This window comes from Rhinoraja longicauda, chromosome 35 (genome assembly GCF_053455715.1).
Source record: "Rhinoraja longicauda isolate Sanriku21f chromosome 35, sRhiLon1.1, whole genome shotgun sequence".
Classification (NCBI taxonomy): domain Eukaryota; kingdom Metazoa; phylum Chordata; class Chondrichthyes; order Rajiformes; family Arhynchobatidae; genus Rhinoraja; species Rhinoraja longicauda.
The window spans coordinates 16809530-16837062 of NC_135987.1; the positions used below are offsets into that span (position 1 = coordinate 16809530).

Consider the following 27533-nt stretch of genomic DNA (forward strand, 5'->3'; position numbering starts at 1 on the left):
CGAACGTTAACTTACGAATGAAAACCCACTCGTGACAACCCCCAACAGCAATACAGGACAAAGGTTATGAATTGCTGCTGCAAGACACAGGACTGATTCCATATTAAAGTTTTAGAACCTAAAATATCAGAGTGTAATCCGTAAGTATTTATTTACTTTAGAATTATTACTTCAAGAAATCACATGGGGAAGATGTGTCACATTAATTGGGTCATAGTATTTATTTTCTGATGGGCGAGACAGGCAAATTCAACTTATAAGTACTTTACAAGTTCACAAACATGCAGATTCACTAGAGGAACAAAGCCAAGGGGAAGTGAACTGTAGATAGTGAGCCATTAATCTGAAAGGGGATATGAAAACATTAAGCAAGCAGGTAAGGTGATGGCAAATGGAACATCATATGGCAAAAAGTACGCTTGTTTAGTTTGGTGTGAAATTTAGTTTTATTGAATACTAGCACAAGTGTGCCCGTTGGGCCCGTCCTCGTAGGGTTTCCATTGTAACCGGGAGGGGAGTGGGGGGGAGGGAAGGGGGAGGGAGGGAGGAGGGGAGGGGGAGGGAGGAGGGGGGGGAAGGGGGGGAGGGAGGGGGGTGGGGGAGGGGGGAGAGAGGGGGGAGAGAGGGGGGAGAGAGGGGGGAGAGAGGGGGGAGAGAGGGGGGAGAGAGGGGGGAGAGAGGGGGGAGAGAGGGGGGAGAGAGGGGGGAGAGAGGGGGGAGAGAGGGGGGAGAGAGGGGGGAGAGAGGGGGGAGAGAGGGGGGAGAGAGGGGGGAGAGAGGGGGGAGAGAGGGGGGAGGGAGGGGGGAGGGAGGGGGGAGGGAGGGGGGAGGGAGGGGGGAGGGAGGGGGGAGGGAGGGGGGAGGGAGGGGGGAGGGAGGGGGGAGGGAGGTGGGTAGGGGGGGAGGGAGGGGGACCTCCCCTTTTCCCAGTACTCCTCTTTCCCCATTGGGCCCGTCCTCGTAGGGTTTCCATTGTAACCGGGAGGAGGGGATGGAGGGAAGGGAGGGGGGGAGGGGGAGGGGGGAAGGGGAGGGAGAGGGAGGGGGGGAGGGAGGGGGACCTCCCCTTTTCCCAGTGCCCCTCTTTCCCCGTTGGGCCCGTCCTCGTAGGGTTTCCATTGTAACCGGGAGGGGAGGGAAGGGGGAGGGAGGGAGGTGTGGAGAGGGGGGGAGGGTGGAGGGAGGGGGGGAGGGGGGAAGGGGAGGGAGGGGGACCTCCCCTTTTCCCAGTACCCCTCTTTCCCCGTTGGGCCCGTCCTCGTAGGGTTTCCATTGTAATCAGGAGGAGGGGAGGGAGGGAAGGGGGAGGGAGGGAGGAAGGAGGTGTGGAGGGAGGAGGGGAGGGGGAGGGGGAGGGAGGGGGACCTCCCCTTTTCCCAGTACCCCTCTTTCCCCGTTGGGCCCGTCCTCGTAGGGTTTCCATTGTAACCGGGAGGGGAGTGGGGGGGAGGGAAGGGAGGAGGGAGGTGTGGAGGGGGGAGGGGAGGGGGAGGGAGGGGGGGAGGGGAGGGGGGAAGGGAGGGGAGGGGGGAAGGAGGGGAGGGAGGGGGGGGGAGGGAGGGGGAGGGGAGGGAGGGGGACCTCCCCTTTTCCCAGTGAATATGATCAAAAACAGTGGTCTTGGTGCAGAGTATGTTCTTGTTCTGCTGGCAGGCAGCTCAGAATGTGGGTGGCACTTTGACCGTTATTACAAGGGTTTTCAGTAGATAAGCGTGTTGGTTAAGAATATATAAGAAACCAAAACCATTTGTCAGTGGTGCTCTGGTTTGCATTTTTGTAAATGGTGAGTGATTCTTAATGGAAGGGAATCATTGTCCCACACCGTCCACAAACTTGGCCGAGCAATGTTCTTTTGTGTTTAAAGAAACCTGAGAAACCAGGAAGTTTGTTTTAAAATAGGCTACATGTAATTTACCTGTTTACACAAGCATTGGGTTGCTGAAACTTGATCGGGTCTGAAAAGAGGATGTGGAAATATTACTTGCCAATGGCTTTATGTTGGATGATTTCAACAATGCTACAAAAGCAGCCGTTGAGCAGAGATTGAAGAAAGTTCAAAACTTGTTCGTTAGTTGGACTGGGAATGTTTAATTTTAATGGCATGTTCCTGAATGATTGAGTGTAAAATTCAGACTTAATTTATCTTGTTAAAGTGGTTGTGTGTGCATGTAATTTCCATTTATATAGGTGTGGATTTCAATAATGCTAAATCCTGCATAAATGATCGCAATATAATGAAATTGAGATTTCAAAAGACTTTAGTGTGTGTCCATGTTAGGATGTACTATTGTTTCACCTTTTATTTAAATGCTGATCATTTACATTTGATTAATGTAAATTATAAACTTGTCAAATATTTTACAAACCCGTCTTTCTAATCGGCTGATATTGACATTTATTCTGCTGTTTGCATCCCACTCTTGCAGGTCAGGCAGCATGACCATGACTCACGTTGGAGCAATTGTGGCCGCAATAACTGCAGTCGTGGCTTTCTTCCTTTACTCTTCCATACACATGATTGACGAGGGGCACCTTGGCATTTACTACAGGTAGTAAATCTTGTGAAACCAATTTTCTTTTCAAATATACCCATTATTTTGGTTTCTCATCACTCAGAGCAGGAATTAATAAAGTTCCAACCAGTTGCAAATTTCTGAGAACCTGCAACCTCTAATTGACTTAGGAATTTGTAATTGGTCTTACGGCCTTGCAATGATAACCATTTTGGAAAAAGGGCCATTCGTAACAGCAGTATAACATGTTCAGATATTTTGCAGCGTGAAACTGCTTTTCAAAAAATATATAGTATCTGTATATTTATTGTTTCATACCGAATTAATTGTTCTCGTACACTCTTCCTACTGCAACATTGCTTGCTTTTAGGGATTGGACGACCTTCCTAATCAAACGTTTTTATTCCACTATCACAAAATTTGACATACACCTGAGGGAGGAGCAAAACTGTGCCAATTGACGGAAACTCCAATTTGTTGATAATACATATTGTGTCTATCAGTATAGAAGTTGGGAAGTCATGTTGCTGTTATGTAAGGCGTTGGTGAGACCATATTGTGTTCAATTCTGGGCACCATGTTATAGGAAAGATATAAGGGTCAAGCTGGAAAGGGTACAGAGATTTACAAGGATGTTGCCAGGACTCCAGGGTTTGAGCTATAGGGAGAGGTTGAGAGGTTTTGGAGGGATATGGGCCAAGCGCGGGGCAGGTGGGACTAGTGCAGCTGGGACATGTTGGCTGGTGTGGGCAAGTTGGACTGAAGGGCCTATTTCCATGCTGGAACACTCTATGACTGTATGACATAACAAAACAGCTTGCCATTTCACACAGATAGTTCCAAAGGAAGAATAAAACCCAATTTCTCAGCACTGGAAATTAGGGTATCCTTTAGATGCTCAGTCGGAAAATGAGCATCATCCAATCAAACATGATGTAAATTTTGAAGTTCATTTTCCTCCTGGAACATTACTTCATGCCACAGAACTCTCCCCTAATCCACTTGTTGGACAACAATGACGCACTTGTTGGTTAATGTACCTTAGTGATGTTTAGTCTTCAGTTACTTTTGCTTAGCAGATGGGTTAATTTATTAAAATATGTCAAAGCTGTATTTTCCCAGTTATCAGCACAAGTAGCATGTAAGTATTTGTTTTCTTTGTTTTGTGCCAGGAGTGAATCTTGTGTTTGGCTCTAGTTAAATACCGTATGCTGCAATGGCGCGTTTCCTTCCCAAGTGGCTTCTTGTTATCGTTGGAAATTGTTATGCCTGACTGTTTTAAGTTTCCCCCTTCTTAAGATTGCATTCACTCGACATGAGTAATATATTAAGCCATAAATCATTACCACTTGTGTTTAAGATTTTAAAAAAAAATTGCAATGTATCATTCAGAATAAAGTGCGTGTATCTGGAAAAAATATGGTGAATGAATTGTACCCATGAGGAACACAGCACATTGCTTTGCTTAGACTTCCCTTTCTGCCACGTTCTTCACCTTTTTTTCAATGGCAGTTCCTTACCTTTGAATAATCTGTCTGGTTTATTAACTGTCAAGCTTTGCTGCAATAGAGGCTTGGATGTTATAACTTGCACACGCTTGTTGATGCCAGTAGTGATAAGACCTATTTGACAGATCACTTGCAACTTGCATGGCCTTGAAGCCTGCAGTCTCATTTGTTTTTGAGCTGATATTTGTTCCAGCCCAGAATTATTGATATTAGAAGATCACAAGAAATGATTGGACGGAAGCACGGAGGCTTGTTTTTCAGTATTTTTTGAGCTACAATTTTGTGTGGTTCAGTTCATTTCCTGATCTGTTCAATCAAAGTCCCTGCAAAGTATTCAAAACAAATTTATATATTTAAATAACTTAATAGTGCAGCAAGATATCCCAAGGTGCTTTATCGGAGGGTGAACAAAATTTGACTTAATTACATTACGGCAACACGATGGCGCAGCGGTAGAGTTACTGCCTTACAGCGCTTGCAGCGCCAGAAATCTGGGTTCGATCCCGACTACGGGTGCTGTATGTACGGGGTTTGTACGTTCTCTCAGTGACCATGTGGGTTTTCTCTGAGTTCTTCGGTTTGCAGTTTAATTGACTTAGGAGAAGTTTAAATAGTCCCTAGTGCGTGTAGAATAGTGTTAATGTGCGGGGATTGTTGGTCGGTATGGACATGGTGGGCCGAAGGGCCTGTTTCCACACTGTATCTCTAAAACTAAAACTAAATAAAGTGAAATAAATGAAAAGGATGGTTTTATTCAAATAAAGTTGCAAAATTTCAAATGTGCTTATAACTCCTGATATTTAATAACCGTATTAAGAATTATTACGACATTCTCAGATATTCATGATGATTATTTAACTTTTTTGTTTTAACTGGAGTTGCCATCGCACAGATTTTATTTCGGGGTTTGTTTTTTCTTCAACTAAGTAGTGGCTTGAATCCACCACCATATCCAGGGAGAACATAACATGCTGGAGTAACTCAGTGGGTCAAGCAACATTCAGACTGAAGAAGGCTCCTGACCTGAAACGTCACCTCTTCATGTTCCCCAGAAACGCTGACCTGCTGAATTACTTCAGCACTGTTGTGTTCTCTGCAAGATTCCAGCATCTGCAGTTCCTTGTATCACCATATCCAAGGAGGTGGATGCAGGGCAATCACACCCAGGCAATCATCAAAAATTAGACTATGCTACGGCTCAAAGAATAAGGTTGAGGATGGTTTGAGAAGCCAAGATCTGTTCCTGGAAACTGATAGAAGTGAAAAAGTGAGTTGGGAAATGAAAATACAATGGGAAATGAAAAATACACTAAAGGAAAATGGAGTTTGAGAGCAAAATAATAGCAGTGAGAGAAAGCGAAAAGGAAATGAGTGAAAAGGAGAGAAGTATTGGAAGAAAAAGATGAAAGCAATTTAGAGTGGAAAAAAATCTAAATGAGTAGGTTAATAGAGGGTTTTGGAGAAGGAAATGATCAGTTCTTAACCTTTCCTTGTATAACTATTTTAGATAAATATTATGAACATCAAAGTGAAACCGGCCCTTCAACCCAACCTGTCCGTGCCGACCAAGATGCCTCTTCTCAGCTAGTTCCATTTCTCCACATTTGGTCCATATCCCACTAAACCTTTCATATACATGTGAACAACTATTTGTCATGTCGTTTTCTGAAACAATCTTTGAATAATTGATGGCAACCTTTGCACTCTGGTAGTGGTGGGGGGGACGGGGGGGGGGGACTAGTTGTGGGTTGGCTAAGCTAATCCTCAATGTTGTGCATTTTACTGTTGAAAGTCTCCCAACACTAATACCTCAACTCTAATTACTGATATATATCTTTTGCAGAAATAGCTTCTAAACACAAGCCAAGGACAAAATGTGCCATTTATTGCTTTGCATGAGATTGATATAGATGATAGTATTAAAATATATTAATGGCAAAGGATGCTTGTGCAGAGCGTAAATGTCAGCAAAGATCCTTCAGACTTAAGGGCTGATATGCTTAATTGAAATTCAGTTGAGTACCTGTTCCAAGCTATGTCCATAAATCATATCAACAGGAGTTGTTATTTTACAGCGACCCTCATTTTGTGCAGTTATGTCTTAGTTTTTGTAGAGGTGTCAACATATTAAATCTTTTTTCTTTTCTCCAGAGGTGGTGCGTTATTGGTCACTCCGAGTTGCCCTGGGTACCACATTATGGTGCCATTCATTACATCTTTCAGACCCGTTCAGGTTAGCACTATTTCTTTACACTTTCAGGCAGATGAAGAATAGATGAAGGATTAATGTTTTGAAATAAGTTAAAGAATTTTAAAAGATTTTTTTTTAAAGATTTTTTTTTCAGATTTAGAGATACAGTGCGGAAACAGGCCCTTCGGCCCACCGAGTCCGCGCCGCCCAGCGATCTCCGCACATTAACACTATCCTACACACACTAGGGACAATTTTTACATTTACCCAGTCAATTAACCTACATACCTGTACGTCTTTGGAGTGTGGGAGGAAACCGAAGATCTCGGAGAAAACCCACGCAGGTCACGGGGAGAACGTACAAACTCCGTACAGACGGCGCCCGTAGTCAGGATCGAACCTGTCTCTGGCGCTGCATTCGCTGTAAGGCAGCAACTCTACCGCTGCGCCACCGTGCCGCCCCTAATTGTATTGAATGTGTTACTTACTGCAATGCTTTTAATTTTCTGTTAAATTATCCTGCGTGGTTAACATAAATTAGTTTAGAAGACTGTGGACAATAGATGGAGAAATACAGCACAGAACCAGGCCCTGCGGCCCACCGAATCCACGCTGACTATCAACCCACGTTTACTCTAATCCTACACTATTCTCATCTGACTGCACTCTTTCTATATTGTAATCTATCCCCCCCCCCCAGATTCTACCACTCATCTACACACGAGGGGCAATTCGGAAAACCATAGACAATAGATAGAGATACGGCATAGAAACAGTTGCCATCCAAGTCCACGCTGACCTCAATCAGCCATTTACTCTAATCCTACACTAATCTATTCTGCCTGTACTCTTTCTATATTGCAATCAATTCCTCCCACATTCCACCACTCACCTATACACTAGGGGAAACTTTGGGATGTGAGGGAAAATCAGAGCACCCGGAGGAATCCCGTGCAGTCACAGGGAAAATGTGCAAACTCCACACTGCCAGCACCCAAGGTCGGATTGAACCTGGGTCTCGCACTGTGAGGCAGCTACCAGCTGCTCTACCAGCTGCGCCACTGCCGCCCACAGTGTTCAAGAAAAATGTGTAAGTGGGAGCAGTTCCAAATGGACAGTTGATCTACACCAAAACTGCTCGTGAGGGAGTGCAGCATAGGTTCACCAGGTTAATTCCCGGGATGGTGGGACTGACATGATGAAAGAATGGGCTGACTGGGCTTGGAATTTAGGATGAGAGGGGACCTTATAGAAACATATCAAATTCTTAAAGAATTGGACCGGCTAGATGCAGGAAAAACGTTCCTATTGTTGGGGAGGTCCAGAGCCAGGGGTCACAGTATACGAATATGGGGTGGGCCATTCGGTTTCCTCCCACACTCCAAGACTGAGATGATGAAAAACATTTTCACCCAGAGTAGTGAATTTCTGGAATTCTCTGCCACAGGAGGCAGTGGAGGCCAATTCACTGGATGTTTTGAAGAGAGAGTTAGATTGAGCTCTCAGGGCTAAATCTATCAAGGGATATGGGAAAAAGCAGAAACAGGGTACTGATTTTAGATGATCAGCTATGATCATATTGAATTGCGGTGCTGGCTCGAAGGGCCGAATGGCCTACTCCTGCACCTAATTTTCTATGTTTCTAAAAAAAACCTGGGAGACTCTTCCACGTCTTGAACATTCCATGAGTGACCTAACATCCCATCGCCCTGTTATGAGCTCCAATGTAACCTATTTACGCAGTATTCATTCAGGACCTGGATTCTTGAATGCCACAATATACAAGTTGGTTGAAAAGGCCAGACCAGTGTGAATGTTGTTATGCACCACAGACTGATGACATGGCAAGCATCAGTAAAGAAGCTATCACATTAAATGATGTGCAAGGGCAGAGATTGAATGTACCAGAGAAGAATTGAAACTAATTGTTTCTCAGTGCTCCATTATTTGTTGCCAAGGATGCAAGAATAAATGTTTATACTTCAAGAATGCTCCATGGAATAGCTTGCAGCACTTAACTGTAATGGGTAGCAAATGGTCACTGAGGGAAATAAAAAAAGTGTCAAGAGCATGTTGAAAGAACAGTTGACAAGGTCTTTAGAAGGTTGGGAACCAGTGAAAAAAAGGAATTGCAAAAGATGGCCTTAAAGCTAATTGCCGATGGTCAAGATGAGGATGAGAATTGTGCTGCCATTGCTCAGCTGTGACACAGACTTTTTGTTTAGTGTTAGCTCTTGAGCCAAGAGGCCATCATTCACAAGTCTGGAGAATGTGCTCAGCAAGTGAGATAAGTATTCACATGTAAGCCTGTCTGTGCTCTTAGCCACAATATCTGAACATACAGTCACATGAAGAAATCTTGACTATGACTAATTTAAAAATACTTTAAATTGTGAATGGTGGAATTTAATTGGAATGAAATTTGAATCTGACTTTTGAGATTGTATTTTATTCATTAATTCTGTTCACACAAGTTTAATTCAAGTGCAGTTATTCAAAATAAAATCTGCTTTTAGAGATGAGTGAAAGCTTCCATTTTATCCAGGAAGGTTACATTTTGGTTATTGGGATGGGAAGGGGGGAAAGTAGGATATTTGATCTAATTTAAACCCGAGTGCTCTTTGGACAAATGAAAACCATCTCTTGATTCTATTGCTTATTAAAAACAAATGCATCAATAAACAAAGGCACGTTCCTTGTATGTGTACATACTTGGCCAATAAACTTATTCATTCATTCTTTCAGGTAGGTATTGGAGATTGAATCCACAGACGGACATATAGCACAAATACAATGTTTTGTCCTCTTTGCTGTATATTGTCTTGTCTATGCCATGCTTAATTTTTTTTTAATTTTATTTCAAACACACTTTAACTTCTCTGTTACAGACAACTTTACAAACAGATGAAGTGAAAAATGTTCCCTGCGGAACAAGGTATGTGAACATTTCCTTTTTTGGTGTTTAATCCATTTTATGACAGTATTGCTCTTTTTTAGAAAGTTATGGGAAAGGAACAACAACTTAAATGTAGTTAAATTGTTTCAACAAACTTTAATTAGTTATGTTATTTGAAAATCTTGTTAATATTTTCCATTTGCACTTTGACTGAAGTTGGAAGAATTTTCTTGTTACTTTAAAATAAAACGTGCACATACCAACCAAGGCATGCAATTATGTAATGATATCTCTTAAAATTATGAATCGCTGAGCTCATTGGGCAGTGCCATTTTGCCTTTTGCGTGAGAACTGGATATATTTGTGAATTGCTTAATAATAAAAACAAAATACTGGAAACACTCTGAGGGATAGATAGATTCTGTGGAAGCGTTAACTGCTTTTCATGTTCGAGACACTTTATCAGAACTGGAGAAGGAATGTTATGGGGGTGTGGGAGAGATGGAAGGGACCTACTGAAGAGAGAGTGGGGGTGGAAATCATCGTTTTCCCCTATCACAGATATTCCCTTTGGTCTAGCTATCTCACTCCCACCTCTACAATTTAAAATTAACTTATTTTCTCCTCTTCCCAGTTCTGATGAAAGAGTTTTGACTTGGTTATTCTGTTTCTCTTTTCACATATGCTGCCTAACATGTTGAGTGTTTTTAAAAAAAAACAGTTTATGTGGTTATTTTCTAGTATAACGATCCATGTACACAAAACTTTGTCTATAGATGATTTAGCAACTGGGTAAAACTGGAATAGGTGATAGGAAATGTCCCGTTGTTCTTTAATTTGATACATCTTTCATTAAGGTTTTCTTGTTTATCTTCAACTAGTGCATAATCAAAGTACTTTTAATAGCTGAGTTATTTTTATGTCTGTTATAAACATTTTACTTTTACCTCCTACAGTGGTGGGGTCATGATCTATTTCGACAGAATAGAAGTGGTGAACAGCCTTGCTCCAAGTGCAGGTCAGCATTTGGTGAGCCTTATGGTTTTTGACATTTCAGTCATAATGGTTAATTCACAATTTTGGTTCCTTTTACTGAACGGGGTACAACTTGCAATCCAGAAAAATCCTGGTATTTCAATGATGGATATTTATATGAAATTGAAGTTTCATTTTAATTTTGAGAACTCTGCATAGCATGACTATATAATCGTTTATTTTGTGACAAGTTATGGTGGTTTTAGATTTTTGATGCTTTCCTCATTTTGCAGAGGAATTGAGGTATTGAAATGAATGTTTTTCTAAGGTGGAGTTAAATACACGGAAACACATCCTAAATCTGATTTCTGAGATGTTCATACGAAATATAAAAGCGCTTAATTTTGCGTTGCTAATGCTCTTTTAAAATAATAATGAAAGACAAAATATGAAAAGAGAAGGTGCAGCTCCAGATTGAAGCGATGAATACAATATATTTGTTCTCATCTCAAAGGGTTTCTTGGGAGAAAGAGAACTTTTTAATTATTCCTGACTTGAAATAGTAGTAAACTGCATGTTTTGGAAGATACTAACTTCTTATCTGACTACGTTCTTACTTGAAGTTTGTGAAGTGCTGACAATATAGGACGTACAGTGCTTGTAATTTTAACCATCCAAAATATTCAATGCATGGCATACAATGATTCCCACGACAGCCTGTTAAGTGAAAGATTGTCCCCATCAAAATTCTTGCCTCTATTTAATTTGCGTGCAGCAGCATGTATTTCACTGGTTTCTTATTTCAACCAGCAAATTTCTTCTCACTGCTGCTCCATTAGTGATGTGATATTTATACAGCTGGGTTTTTTTTGCCCTCCTAAGATCCTTGCTTTTAATAAGACTACTTACATTTATGCCTTTGAACTATATTTGGGATTTAAACTATAAGCGAAGTTTGCCATGAAATTTCACTTTGCAAAAGGAAATAGTTAAACTACTGTATTGTATTAATTGCTGGTCTGCAGATTTTTGTCCAAGTGCTTTGCTAAGAAGAAATCAGCAAGATGATATGACTTGTGTCTCCCTGTATTTAGCCTCCGAGCTTCAAGTTTCTTTTCTGGTGTGTATTTTTACCTAATGCATATTGGCCACATGGCACACCTACAAGGTTCAACCATCTAATGATTTTGGTGGTTTTGTTGCATTTCTATAACTTGTTCAAGCACGTGAGTCTCGGTTAACTTGTTAAACCAGTCGATCGAGGCACTTAATTCACATCCATTGGAAACATTTTAGGTTAAGCCATTTAAATTGCATCCAGTTTGAAGTCAAGCAATTGATCAAGCAGTGGCAGGGCAATCCTTTCATGGTTTGGTAAACAGTTGATCCAATGAACTGATAATCAGGGGGTTGATCCTTAATTTCATGCATGGCAAAAGATTCATTGTTTGTGCCATTACATTAAATACCTGAAAAATGTTTGAACATTCTAATGCTAAATGTAGCTCATCATATTTTGAACTGCACAAAACACAGGAAGATATTATCAGGTGGGCCATTTGACCCTGTATGCCTGTCCTGCCAATCAGGGAGAACAAGGCAGATATAACTCTATATTCCTGCCTTTCCCCCGCGTCTTTTAATGTTGGTCAAGAATTTATCAATCTCGGACACAAAGTTAACATTTAACCTTGCATCAATTACTGTTTATAAAAATAAAACTTCAATTTAATCCACCCTTAGTCCTGGGCTTTCTAACCGGCAGAAATAGTTTCTCTTTGTCTACCATACAACGAAGCTGCTATCAAAGCGTTCCTTCACCTTCTACATTACAGACTTCAGTCCTTTTTTTGTCGCCTTGTAATTTAACCTTCGGAGTCTGTTGAATTCAGTTATATTTACACTGCATCTACTCTAAAGCTGATATTTGCATACCTTGGGTATGCAAGCAAAGAATTTCACTGTGCCTTGTCACAAGTGACAATAAAGTATTTCATTCCATATTTCCTTTCTCAGGTGTGGTGTTCAGAATGACTCATGGAATTCCAAGATAAACTGGACCTTGCCTTTTGTTACCCTGTAATCTGATCATGTGATAATAACACCATTGCATGGGCCTTTTTGATCATTTTCAGTATGTTCATATAATATTTTAATTATTTATGCGAGTCCCAACTACTTTTTGGACCTTCTGTTTTGATTTTTTTTGCCAATCTGTAAAGTGTTCCCCGTTTCTTATTTTAGCATGTCTTACTTTCATTGACATATTTTTATATAAGGCTTTCAGTCCCACCATCCAAGTTATTAATATAGACAGCAGTAGCAGCAATTTAATCTGGCTATTATTAAGCTGTGAGGTTACACCATTAATCACAGTTTGTGTATTTGTTATCTTTACTCCCCGACACTTTCTGGTCGGACAGTTTCCTAACCGGGACAACAATTTTATGAGTTTAAACTTCAATCAATGGTTTCATTCGGATTCTTTTTGCCTAGAAAATCAATTTTACTTTTATCCATACAAAGTGGACTACTTTGGTCATCTCAGTAATTCAAGCAGATTATTTGTTAGATCCAACATTCCATATTTTCACGCAGCTTTGGCTCAAAGTAATTGGGATTTTCTGCAACCTTTTACAAACGGTATTTGTGACATCGTAATTTAGTTTTCAGTGAACTATTACTGAACAAAAGAATATGTACGATTAAGGTAAGGAATAACCTATTAATGATCTTTCTTCGGGTTATCGTGGTAAATGGCAGGACGGCACATAGATTAGTGCCTGATCCCAATTAATGTTAATGACAGAAGTACATCACAGAAACGGGCCCTTCGGCCCAACTAGTTGACACAATCAAGATGCTTCATCCAAATCCGAAATACTTACTATTTGGCTCCTGCCACTCTCTAGGTCCTTAAAAGCTCCTTCCAAGTGGAACAGCAATTCACTTGTCCCTTTTTCACAGTGCTCCTTTTTTTAGTGTCCCTGATATAGTGTCCTCTACATTGCTTGAACTAAAGAAGTCTGAAGAAGGGTCTCAACCCGAAACATGACCTACCCATTTTCTCTAGGAATGCTGCCTGACCCACTGAGGTACCCTGGCACGTTGTATCCTTTTTGTGTATTAACCAGCATCAGCAGTTCCCTGTTTCTAGTCCCATCTCCTCATGTTTGGCCTATTTCCCTCTAAACCTTTCCTGTCCATGTGCTTGTCCAAAAGTCCTTGAAATGAGTTCAATAGAGTAACATTCAATAATCCAGAAAGTCTGCCAATCTTGCATGTCGAAAGTCACAAGTGTTCCAGATTATTGGGAGTTTTACTGTATTGAGAAACATTCAGATATACCATAAAACACATGAAAATAAATAACTTTAACACTAATGACCTGGATGCAAAATCAGGACATGCTGGCCACGTGTAAAATTGTCTATTTTTTTTAGTGTATGATATCGCAAAGAACTACACAGCAGATTATGACAAGACATTGATTTTCAACAAAATTCATCATGAACTGAACCAGTTTTGCAGTGTGCACACCCTACAGGAAGTCTACATTGAATACTTTGGTGAGGTTTGCTGAAGCTTCTTATTTTGTTGGTGAAGACATAAATGCTCGCTTGGTTTAAAAAGAAATGTTGATAAACCAGAATTTTTCCGTCAACTGAAATAATAAAAACCGCAAATGAAAATTAAATTGTCAGTTTCTCTTGTCAGGCAAGGAATCAGTTTGATAGGTTATTTAAAAGAAAAGATTGGAATATCGAATTATGTGACGTCCTAAATTTTAGATTTAAAAATAGCACATTTATTTGAGGGTTAGGCAAACAAAGCTTGAATATGGAATGTTTATAATAGTGCAGTTTGATAGTGACGCTCAAAGATATATTCCGATACTGCAAGTCATAAATTTGGGTTTGTTGTGCTTTAGATCAAATCGATGAAAACCTGAAGTTAGCTTTACAAAATGACTTGAATGTTATGGCACCTGGTCTTACAATACAGGTAAATGAAGCAACCTTTGATATTCCATTTCTTGTCATGATGTATTGATGTACATTTCGTATATACTGGTTAACTGTGCAGCATCCATTCGATTTCATTAAGCTAAGCAATTTTCTTAATTAGACTTTTCTATTCTTGTCCTACAAATAAAATCCAGTTGAACTTGTTTCAACAGTTTAAAGCAACATTATATAAATATTGGAGTGAAAAGTATGGGGGGGAGCTGCAGTAAAGCAGGTAAAATATATTGTCATGCAATGTTAAATCACTAGTGTTTTATGTAAGACAGCTTTTGCAGGGTTTTACACTTTGAACAAAGCAAAGTCTTGGGGAATTTTAGATTCCATTTGAACTATGTGGAAATCTCTTAAATTTAACTTCCTTGTCATTGTGTCAACAGGCAGTTCGAGTTACTAAACCTAAAATACCGGAGGCAATTAGAAGGAATTTTGAACTCATGTAAGTTTTTTGCTTTACAAGTTATGTATATTCCACCTGTAGTTGTCAAATATTAATTGGCATCTGTCTCAAATTTTATTCAGCAGAATTTGAGTATTTTAGATAAGAGGTCCCAACGCCTTGACATTTATTAATGGTAAAACGAATGTGCTGCCTGCAACAGGTTGAAGTGGTTTGAAGATCTTGTCGTCTTTGAGCTCAACTTAAAACTTTCCTTCCAATTTTTGTTTCAGAATCTTTTTCACTTCAATCTTCACACTTTTTGGCAGTAGCTTGCACCACATTTTAATTAAATAGTTCCAGAGAAACTGCAACTGCTGCTATTTGGATTAAGTAAAATTTACTGACTGCATCTATTACAAGTAGACTACAGACAAAATAATCTCTCACCAAGAATGTAATTAGTGTATTTAATCTGGTTGTTTATCACCTCTAAGAAATTCTGTCAGTGAAATTTTGCAGGATTTGAAAATGTGCAGGTTAAATATAAAACAAATCATTTCATTCCACTTAATCTCTTAACATAAGAGTAAAATGTGTGTGCTGATACACATACCCCACTAGGTTGTCTGTTATTACCGATTGTCCGCTATAGCCAAATAAGGGGGTAATCTATGCATTACCATTGGAAAAGCAGCCAATAAACATCCACCACACAATAAACAACAAATGCACAATACCTTGGGATGGCATAGTGGCACTGCAGTAGAGTTGCTACCTTACAGCACCAGAGTCCCAAGTTAGATCCTGACCTCGGGTGCTCTCTGTGGCAGTGTGTGTTTCATCTGGGTGCTCGGCTTTCCTCCAGCGATGCAGAGACATGCATGATTGTAGTTTGGTTGGCTCCTGTGGGTTGCTGGTGGAGCCGCTGCTTCGTGAGGCCGGGGCCCGAGTTCGATCCTCGCCACGGGTGCTCCCTGTGGCCGCGTGGGTTTCCTCCAGCTGCTCTGGTGCACCGGTTCTATCCTACACACGGTCATGTGTGGGGTGGAGCTTGTATTTTGGGGTACCCTGGTGGGGTGCGCTGTCGCAGTCTCTGGAGCTGTGGGGTGGCGGTTCATGCATTTCGTAGAAGCCATTTGTACTACAGGCCTGCACATCTTTGTGGGCGGGAGAAGAGTGGTGGCCGTGGTGCCGAGGGGAAACCTACTCTGCCTCAATGTCTTTGCAAGTGGGAGGGAAGATAGAACCACTCTGGTAGTTCTATCCTACGCACTGTCAATTGTCACTGGTGTATAGGATAGAACTACCGACCAGCGATCACCCTTACACTAGTTCTATCTTACACACGAGAGACAATTCATTATGTGGGATAGAACTAGTGTATGGGTGATCGTTGGTTTGCACGGATTTGGTGTTTCCACGATCTCTGAACTAAACTAAGCTAAAATGGTTCAAAAACACCATTCACTCCATCCACCTAATGGTCATCCATGAAACAACGTTATAAAGAGGTCCGTTAAAACGAGGGTTTATTGGTTGTCGTTTTGGACTGTTGTCTGTCCAGAGTACAGATATCATCCACATTTAAATTGTTGCTTCATGCAAAGTAATTATTACAACAAACATTGTCATTTACTGGTGGATGTCTTTTTTCTCTCTACCTTACAATTTGTTTTTATTTTAGGGAGGCAGAGAAGACAAAGTTGCTCATTTCTGCACAGAAGCAAAAGGTTGTAGAGCAAGAGGCTGAAACAGAAAGAAAACGAGCTATTATTGGTACGTGTTCCCCTAAGAGAAAATCCTTGAGTTCAGAATTTAACTTCAACTATTTTGCAGACATTTCCTAAAGTTGCTGACACTGTGCAAGATGCAGCGTGGTATATTTTTCTACAGTCCCTGGGAACTGCACCATCCAGAAAGGAAAGGCAGTGTGTGGCCCAGCAATTAATGCTGCTGAGCAAGGACTGGATAATTTGTCTCCCGAGATGGACAATAGACAATAGACAAAGGAGTAGGCCATTCGGCCCTTTGAGCCAGCACCACCATTCAATGTGATCATGGCTGATCATTCTCAATCAGTACCCCATCCCTGCCTTCTCCCCAGACCCCCTGACTCCGCTATCCTTAAGAGCTCTATCTAGCTCTCTCTTGAATGCATTCAGAGAACTGGCCTCCACTGACTTCTGAGGCAGAGAATTCCACAGATTTACAACTCTCTGACTGAAACTGACGGAGACAGAAAGATTTTTTAAAAAAAGGGAAATGTGCTGCCTTTAAAGTTTCTTTGTGATGTGGCAAAGCTATTATTTAAGTGAAAAGCATCAGTCACACTGTTTCAACAAAACCGAGCATAAACTTGAGGAACAGCAACGTGTCTGCGTCTCAGTATCCTTCAGTTCTGGCCAGATGTTTAGCTCGGTTTAGTTTAGAGATACAGCGCAGAAACAGGCCCTTCGGCACTTCGGGTCCATGCTGACCAATGTTCTCCGCATATCAACACTAACGTACACACTCTAGGGACAATATTTTTTAACATTTACCAAGCCAATTAACCTACAAACCTGTATGTCTTTGGAGTGTGGGAGGAAACCGAAGAACTCAGGGAAAACCCACGCGGTCACGGGGAGAACGTACAGACTCCGTACAGAAAGCACCCATAGTCGGGATCAAACCTGGGTCTCCGGCGCTGCAAGCGCTGTAAAGCAGCTGCTCTACCACTGCGCCACCGTGCCTCCCACGGTGATGTAGAAGCAGGAAATCCCGGCAAGAAGAGGAACAGGTCGAAAAGGACATGCAATGAGGAACAGGTCACCTTTAATGACCTACTGGAGGGTCGTTGGCCTTAACCATTATCTCTGCTTTCCTCTCCACAGATGCTGCGTGACCTTCTGAGGGTTTCTTCTGATTCACATTTCCAGCATTTGCCTCTTATTTTTGCTTTTCAATCTCTGTAACTAGATTTTTCTCATTTTACAGATGCCGCTGGACCTCATGAGCTATCCCTGCATTCTCATTTATTTCGGATTTCCTGTAATTATTGTGCTCTGTTTCGCACAGTTCCAGCAGGCTTATTTTCTCTTTTTTTTCCTCTCCATCTATTTCCCCCTCCCCCAGCTAAGCCATCAATCCACTCAGCTGGTCAACATCAGTCTGTGCTATCTGCCTTATCTCAGTCTCTGCACTATCACACATATTCCATGTTCTTCCCATTCTAAAGGTTATCTTACTAGTTTAAATATGCCTTATTTACAATTTTTTCTTATAAAGAATAATCATTAACCTGAATCTTTAACCCCAACCTCTGTCCACAGATGTTGCTGTTTCCAGCCTTTTATGGTTTTATTTCAGAGTTTGACCTCCCATGCCTTCAAGGCACAAATGAGTAATTGTAGCTCGACTGAATTCTTTGGCACTTTCCCAGGTGCGTTGGTTTGCTTTTGCAAGAACATGAGTCCAGCAAAAGTGGTTAGTGCCTGTGTTTGCTCTGGTGAATTATTTCAATCCCTTAAATGATTTAATTACAAGCTAAGGCACTGAAGTTATGATCTGTGAAGATTGAACACAATTAATTTCAAAGCATGACATTTTACTGCTGGTATATTGGTTTGCATTTCTGTTGCCTTTAATGTGGCTCAGATAGTAGAACAGTGATGAGTTAGTTACTGCAGGTTCACATCACACTCAAGAGACTTCAGCACACAAATAGTGTACTAATAGAGCGCTGCATTAAATGTGCAATCTTTTGGATGTGTGTTAAACTTGGGAGACATCATCATGATCCAGTGATTGTGGAGAGCAAGGATGTTTTTCCCAGTAAGTGAAAATCAAAAACACTGCAGATTCTGAGGGTGTCTCTGACCTCAAACATTTAGTCTATTTATCGTCTTGTTTTGGGGAGAAGGCAGGAGAATGGGGTTGAGTGGGAAAGATAGATCAGCATAATTGAATGGCAGAGTGGACTCAATACGTCAAATGGTCTCATTCTTCTCCCGTGACTTCTGAACCTTTTGGTGCAGATTTTGCACTAAACAAAGAATTGAAAATATCTGCTTATGATTGTAAGACTTTCATGTGCTGGGGAAGTGTAGAATTTGTTCCTTTTAAAAGAAGGCTCACAGATGCAGTGACCTGTGATGCAGCAAATAACAGGAAAATCTGCTATGCCACCATACTGTGAACCTGGAATATTCACAAAAATATTATCAGTGTTAAGTACTTGTGGTGCAAAAGATATAGGTTTAGAAAGTGTAGGAAAATAACTGCAGATGCTGGTACAAATCGAAGGTGTCACAAAATGCTGGAGTAACTCAGCAGGTCAGGCAGCATCTCAGGAGAGAAGGAATGGGTGATGTTTCGGGTTGAGACCCTTCTTCAGACTGATGTCAGGGGGGTGGGACAAAGGAAGGATATAGGTGGAGACAGGAAGATAGGGGGAGGGGAAGAGAGGGACAGAGGTTTAGAAAGTTCTCATGCAGCAAAATGGTTTACATTGTGAGAGTGAATTCTATCTAAATTCCATTTGAGATACATAATAATGCCTTTCCTCGGCTTTGATTCAGGTGCAAACGTGCATTGAAGCATGTCCAGCCGCTCATGTTTTCCTTATCAGAGATACTACTTTTACTGAGTTGTGACATTTTTAGGTATGTTCAAAGGTCTCACTACCAATTAAGGTACAGTGATATTTGAATTACCATATAACCATACTAAAAAAAAAAGCAACAAGACACACAACTACATAAAAGTTAACTTAAACATCCACCACAGCGGATTCCCCAAATTCCTCACTGTGATGGAAGGCAATAAAGTCTAATCTTCCCTCTGGATTCTCCTGTGGTCGGGGCAGTCGAACCATCCGCAGTTGGGGCGATCGAAGCCCCCGCAGCCGGCGGTCGAAGCCCCCGCGTCGGGGCAGACGAAGCTCCTGCGGCTTGGAGCTCCCGAAGTCGGTCTCTAACCAGGGACCGCGAGTTCCATGATGTTAAAGTCCGCAGGCTCCCGTGGTTGGAGCTCCGAGGTCGATCCCTGGCAAAGGGATCGCGAGCTCCACGATGGTAAGTCCTGCAGGCTCCCGCGATTGGAGCTCCTGCAGTTGGTCTCCAGCAGAGGCCGCCAACTCCTCGATGTTAGGCCGTAGTGCGGATGGAGACACGATACGGAAAAGAAATCGCATCTCCATCGAAGTAAGAGATTTTAAAAAGTTTGCCCCAACCCCTGCCCCCCACATAAAACAAACTAAAGAACACTAAAACAGACATTTAAAACATACTATGTAATGTTATAGAGCCATGAGGAAAGTGAAAGGTGTGGTAACCATAGACACAAAGAACAATTAAGAGTTCTAAACCTGAACGTTGCCTATCCATGTTCTCCAGAGATGCTGCCTGACCTACTGATGCTGGCCAACTACCTACTCCACCATTTTGTGCCTATTTAGGAATATTGACGGCCTTTTTTCTGCTTGTGTTTTGCGCAGTAGTGAATTGAGATGTTTTATTCCTGTACACAGAGGCTGAGAAATTTGCACAGGTGGCAGAGATTCACTTCCAGCAAAAGATTATGGAAAAAGAAACGCAGAAGACGATTTCAGAAATTGAAGGTGAGTATTTTGAAAATATTCAAAGATTTTATTCATAGTTTGATATAGAGATTGTTAAACCCTTATCGAGTCATAATACCAGATCGCCAACCATTTATTGATGAATCACAAATTGTGACGTCACCCATCTTAATTAATATTTATTAACATTTCCCCCCTCCCTCCCCCTGAGTGCCACATTTCAGTATCTTGTCTAGATGAGCGACAACCATTAGGGGTGCCAGCAAATGATTTGAGCACCAAATCCATTGATGATTAGTCATTCCAGAGCAATTTCTCTAAATGGTAATCACGAAACAGAAACTTTAAAAATTCTCTTAAATATCTCGACTCAATGGGCGGATCTGGCAAAGCATTCTGTAGATAGACACATAAGGCTGGAGTAACTCAGTGGGACAGGCAGCATCTCAGGAGAGAAGGAATTGGTGACATTTCGGGTCGAGACCCTTCAGACTTAAGGACGTCTCGACTCGAAACGTCATCCATTCCTTCTCTCCAGAGCTGCTGCCTGTCCAGCTGAGTTACTCCCGTTTTTTGGGTCCATCTTGGTTTTAACCAGCATCTGCAGTTCCTTCTCTAGAACAAGCATTCTGTTGGACAAGGATGCCACAAGTAAAGGCATTTTTGTGCTTAAAGGAGTTATTTTTTCCTTTACACAGTCCTGGTTCCTTTCAAAGTCATTGCCTATTAATAACTACAGCCTCAAAAGATTCTGTGTCTAAAGTATTAGCATCTTGTATTGCCTTACCAGTTCATGGATTACAATTTTCCACAACACATCCTCAGTATTTTTCTTTTTGTTCTTACTAGCGACTCTCAGCATCCGTAGTAAAACAGTAGCCCTTCCCTGTGCATGAGATAACTTCTCAAAGTGGGACATTAGATTTTATTCCAGCTCAAGATACAGATTTTCATTCAGTAATGAGTTGGAGTTCGCCTCTGCTTTATCTCCGACTGTTTCCTTTATCTTCATTTTCTCTACATTACCTCCAATATAAGAAGTATTGATTTTACTGAGAAGATGACAGTTAAATCTAATTATCAATAAGCTTCCAACCATTTAATTCTTTGGAGCTCATTTGAAAAATAATTTTAGAATCCCTGCTTTGTTTTTTAAATAAATTATTGGTTAATGATGCTACAAAAATGAATAACTACAACATTTATATTTTACTTGATAGGAGAAGGGAAAGCAAAAATATATAAATATATTAATTCTTAGTTATTTTTTCGTAACATTATATGAATTTAAGATGTATGTTCATAATTCCTATAACTTTAAAGCTATGCATTTTGCATGATGCGCCTTATTCAAAACTAAGCCCCAGAGAAGAGAGACTGACTGTTTTAAGTTATTAAGCAACCGAATAAAATGAATCAATTTGTGTTGTGCATTGGTGAATCAATGTTTAATGAATTAGTGAATCAATTCATTCCCAGTGGTATCATTGCTACAGTAGTGGTGACAGAAGGTTGCAATCTGCCTCTCAAATTCATTCCATTCATTTAAAAGGAATCATTTTCAGAGTCGGTACTGAGAAGTGACTTGACTCAATGGCATGTTGAGCACGAGTGGATTTAATCATTTTGTTTTGCATGTAGATCATGCTTATTTAGCCACGGAGAAGGCAAAAGCAGATGCAGATTTCTACACTGCCGAGAGAACAGCACAAGCAAATCAGGTATGAAATTACTTAATGTCCATGGATAATTACCCCAGGGCCATACGAGAACTGAACACTACCTTCTGCACTAGGCAACACTGTTAAAACTTTTGTACTTAATATAATTGTATTTATTTGTTTTTGCATTTATTGCATATATGTTTTTACGCACCGTCAGGATTGGCTATTTTTTAATTTTGTTGTACTCGTTGCAATGACAATAAATGAATATTATTATTATTATTATTGTGAAAGTACAAACAGTAATGTGGTCTTGCCGTATAAATGTTAATAATGGTGAGGATTTTACATCCATGGTTGCAGGGAACTTAACAGTGACCTTTAAATGCTATCCCGGGGCTTCCTCAGCATGCTTTTGGGCCATTCTTAGTCATGTGTGTGACCAAAATTGTGGAATACATCTCTTCTAATTCTGAAAGCATTACAGGTATATTGTTTTGTACTGTATATGTGACTTGTATATGTCGAAGTTTATCAAGTGAAATTTTTATATGTTTTGCTGACAATGTTTGTTTATTGTCAGAGGTCAAATATGACTGGTCAAGTGTGTGTCATATTTGACCTCTGACAATAAACAAACATTGTCAGCAAAACATATAAAAATTTCACTTGATGAACCTCGACATATACAAGTCATATATACAGTACAAAACAATATACCTGTAATGCTTTCAGAATTAGAAGAGATGTATTCCACAATTGTTCACATTTTTGGTCACACACATGACTAAGAATGGCCCTTTTATACTTTATGGACATTTCATAAATGTTTCTATTACAATTAGAACAGGTGGTTAGAGAACATAAAGGCAGTTTTTATTGATTATCGGGGTTTTATTTTAATGTTGCAAAAATTACATTTACACAATGCCATTGTTCATTTTGCATTTTGTCACCTGCTAATTTACCTGAAGAGTGTGACCGAAATTTGGAGCTACATTGCCGAAACTGCACACAATTAACTTGTTAAAAATGCCAGGCGTTCTTGATAAGCTGTATATTATTCCTGGGGCAGTTATGTACAGTCGTAAACCATATTTAAACTTGATACGAGGAGAAAGCTAGTCTGATTGCTCGGCACTTTACATAATGGATATGCAATCTAAATCAACAGTGATCATTTGTTATTTAAAGGGATAGCATTGCAAGGTCAGAAACATATAAATTATTTCAGCTTTTTTAATGTGTATCTGCTGTGATAAAGTAGTGAAATATTCTAATTTTTTTAAACTAAATGATGATATTGAAAAGCATTGATGTCGGTGATACCTATTCAAAGAAAAACGAACAGGTGTGTCCATAGCAGGTGTGTCCGAACAAACTGTCTCCATAGCAACCTGGGATGTTGATCAGACTGAGCTAGTAACTTGCACCAGACCCTTAAACCCTAGTATCTTGGCCCTATTTAATTGTCGACATTCATGCCCAACCTATGTCCATTATCTGTTAGCTCAATGTCCTTGCCTTCCTATCTGTTTAAAGTTACCACCATTGCCTTCTTTGTTTGGCCATCCATCTGTGTATCAGTCTGATCTTCATATTTGGATCTGCCGTTTCCTACTATATCTTGCACCACAGTGCATAATAATAGCAAGCTAAGGTAATATTCTTCTCCACCCTCTTTTATATTCATCAAAGTGATATGGGCTTTGCAGACTGAGGCAGCATTTAATTGCCTGTCCCTAGTTGCCCCTTGGAAGGTGGTGGGTGGTGAGCTGCCGCCTTGCACTGTTGTAGCACACGAGGTGTGGTGAAACCCACAATACATTTCTAGTTTGTTTAACTAGCAACGTTAGCATAAAGTTCAAACTGAGGTAAATTTGCATTGTCTTATCTGAATTATGAAATTGAAAGTCTCTTTACTAAACATTTTGATTTGGAATCAGTTAGATACTTGGAATGTTTTTGTTATCCAGTAGAAGGTACCTCTATTGGCAAATGTCAGGAAAAATGCACTACTTTAGAATTTGTGTTTTTTTTTACAAATATACAAAATTGTTAAAAAAATTGTTGAAAAGACAAGTCGTAATGGAAAGGACCTTGCTTTCTTGGCATCCATTAATTACATGCTACTACGTAATCAAATTCAAATATGAATGGAGCATTTCTATATTTTCCCATTGTTCATTCCCAACAGATGAAACTGACTAAAGAATATCTGGAGATGGTTAAATATGAAGCGATATCGGCAAACAGCAAGATTTATTTTGGCAGTGACATTCCTGACATGTTCCTGGATGCGAGTATGTTTCAGCAAAACGCTGAAAAGAGGACTGATAAAAGCTCCCCCAGTACGAAAAAGAACCAGGCGATGCCTGCATCTGAAAGCAAGCAACAAAGAGAGGCAATGAAGGACTTTGAAGACAAGACGACTTAGACTGGGTGCAGAAGGAAGGCACTACTTTGTTAAATATTACAGAATGCTCATTATGCAACACTGGATTATATTGGAGTTGATTCTAGCATGACCTCCATCAGATTAGGTGCTGAATTATACTACAGAATATTTGGTGGCTTTATGTAACAATTTCTGCTATAGTAACAAGATGAAATTTTGATATGGTGGCAATGACTAAAACTGGTAATGCTCTGTTGCAGAACCTTATACCATGTCAAAAGCTGCTTTTTATCCGAATAGATGTAGCACCTAACTGAATATCTGAAAGTTGGCTATGACATTCTGTGTATTTACCAATACATGTAATGGGGATTGCTTTCTGTACTAGTATGGATGTCACAACATATTACAATTCGAACACCTACAAGCAGTCAATGCTTCAATTGAGCATTTTTCTGTTTTAATTTTGGTTATGATGAAATGAACAGGAATATAATTGACAACTGTGAACACACCTTTTTTTAAACGGACAAGCTATAATACTTTTGAAAATAGATCAGTGGAATAGGAAAATATATTTTAGAATTATCAAGATACCTTTGTATTTAAACAATATTAATTGATGCCATGCTTTTATAATGGCAGCTATGTTGAGTGACCATAGATGTCATTGGAAAGACATTGGCCTCCTGTAGATCAGAGTGCAAAGGTTAGTCAGGGTAATTTTGGTGAAAAGTGTTTACTTCTGTTGAAGCTGTATCATTGCCACTTGGTGTTGTTTTGTTTCTGACATTGGTCGTGTTGGAAACTATATTGCAGTCACCTTATTTTAGTGCAACGTAAAACGAGCAGGACATTTTTTTTCCAATTGATGAAACATTTTTTCACACTGACTAGAAATTATCTATTGCAAGAATGCAAACAGTTTTGAAGACTTGTATGCACCAACTCAGGTCCCTTGAGCATTAAAATGCACACTAATTGTGGGGGAGAAAAGGAACCAATATCAATCATTGTCCCTTGGTATTAATTGTGCCGTTCAAAAATGATGCTAAATTTTACGTGATGGTGCAAAATTGGTTATGTTCTATTAATAGCTTTATTTCGAATGAGCTTACCATTAATAAATTACTCGATTGGTAATATTAAGCAAGCCAGTTTACGATACCAGGCATTTGATAAACATTCTTTTACATGCAAAGAGGTCTATTCTAATATCTGGGCAATTGGTATATGCAGATACTAATCTTTATTTTTGATAATTCATCATACAGTTAAGCATTTTGCATCATGCCATGTAATGTTTTTGTGGTGTTCTCGCTTTTTATATGCAACATTTGTATTGATTGGATGCTGATTGCCATCTCCCATGCAGACTTCTGGTTTTAATGTGAGAATTGAATATTGGTTGCAGTATTTCAGTCATTTCTCATTGTTTTAAGCAGTGCCTGCCTGAAATGATGGTACCAAAAAAAGCTTTTTTGTTCTACAAAAGAATACATGTATCTAAATAATTAACTCTGATTTAAATTTCACTTCCATTGAATTTGTGGGAATAGGGTTTTTCCAGGTCTGTTGTCTTGGCATAGAATATACAAATGCAGACATATATTTCAAATTGCTCTTTCTGTTGTAGACACTAAAATAGTTTGTACCTCTGTCATTCCAAATTTCTGATCTTTTACCTTAATTAAAATGCTTACTAACTGATTTTTTTACTGCATTTGAGAAATGACGATAATCTCAAGAATTCAAGTTTACATAATTTCTTTGAAATATTCTTTACAAGGTATATATGCAATCTGTGGTGTATTTGTTTTGAATGATAAGTTGGGATTTAATTTTGCTTGTAAAGAAATTTGCCAATTCATATATCTGGAGAAAGGGGTTTTGAACATAAAATGAATTTAAATAGGCTATGTCTAAAGCAAATTTTGTGAAGCCAATCTAAAAAGAAAAAAAGAGTTTACTGCAAAATCGCACATAAGTAAACTTATTTTGATATCAAATGGTCTTGACTTATTATTGGGAAGATAATAGTTGCTTAAAAACATAAGAAATAGCACAGAATTGGACACAATTACATCACCTTCCTACACAAGCCCGATATAAAACATCGGACAGTAGAGCACAGGAACAAACCCTTCAGTTCACGATGTCTGTGCCAAACATGATGCTAAATTAAACTAATCCCTTCTACTGGCACAGAATCAATGTCCCTCAAACCCCTGCAGATTTGCATGTCTATCTGAAGTCCTGTTAAACGGCACTATTATATCTGCTTCCAACATTATCCCTGTGTGTTTCAACCACCTACCACTCTCTGTGTAAAAGGAGCCCCACATATCTTTGCACTTGCTCCCTCTCATTTCAAAACTATTTCCTCGAGTATTTAGCATTTCCGGGAAAAAGATGCAAGCCTTTCTATACCTCTCGTAATTTTCGCTTAGGTCTTCCATATCTCTGACGCTTCGAGAAAACAATCCAAGTTTGTCCAATATTTCCTGAGATCCAATACCCTCTAATCCAGGCAGTGTCCTGGTAAATTTCTGCATTCTCTAAATCTTCCAATTCTTCATGTAATCACTCAATCCTAGCTTGAGTTCTTTCCTGCTTTATGTTCCTGTTCCTCAAAGCCTTGTTTGATTTCATCTTCCACAACCTTACATATGCTTCCTTTTTTGCAAAAAAATTAAAACATCTCATGTCATCTAATGTGTCCTTTACTGCCAGCTTTACTGGAACATGTTTGTCTTGACCTCTGATCACCTGGTTTTGAATGGCTTGCGCATGTCAGATGTGGACTTAATAAATAATAGCTGTTCTTAATTTACTCTCCTTAGCTCATGTCTTATAATATTGCTTTTTGTTTGCTCCCAAGGTCCAGAGTCATCTTTATTCATGACTACCTTAAGGAGTTGTGATCCTTTTCGCAAAATGTTCTCCCACTGAAATGCCAGGCTTTTCAGGTTTAACAACTGGACAGGTTTATTTTTAGTTTAGTTTAGAGATACAGTGTCCGCCGAGTCCGCACCCACCAGCGAAACCCGCACATTAACACTATCCTACACACACACACACACTCGGGACAATTTACACACACCAAGCCAATTAACCTGCAAACCTGTACGTCTTTGGAGTGTGGGAGGAAACCGCAGATCTCGGAGAAAACTCATGCGGTCACGAGGAGAATGTACAAGATCCGTACAACAGCACCCGCAGTCGGGATCGAACCGGGGTCTCTGGCGCTGCAAGCACTGTAAGGCAGCAACTCTACCGCTGCGCCACCATGCCGCAGATCTCCCAATACAAGATCCAGCATGGTCCCTCTTTTTGTTGGCCTATCCACATACTATTTAAAGAAACCTCATGGATATGCCTAACTTGTTTTATCCCGTCTAAGATTCTTGCACTCTTCCGT

At 40.1% G+C, this 27533-nt stretch overlaps 1 protein-coding gene across 1 annotated transcript; it reads left to right on the forward strand.

The window, feature by feature from the left end:
* erlin1 (ER lipid raft associated 1) lies at positions 1 to 26951 on the forward strand. The gene is made up of 12 exons (XM_078428265.1): positions 1 to 140; positions 2427 to 2549; positions 6173 to 6254; positions 9101 to 9147; positions 10065 to 10126; positions 13527 to 13652; positions 14015 to 14088; positions 14489 to 14547; positions 16175 to 16266; positions 20000 to 20089; positions 21692 to 21771; positions 23912 to 26951. The coding sequence occupies exons 2-12, from the start codon at positions 2437 to 2439 to the stop codon at positions 24149 to 24151; spliced, it is 1065 nt and encodes a 354-aa protein (XP_078284391.1). The 5' UTR covers positions 1 to 140; positions 2427 to 2436; the 3' UTR covers positions 24152 to 26951.
* The last annotated feature ends 582 nt before the right edge of the window (positions 26952 to 27533 follow it).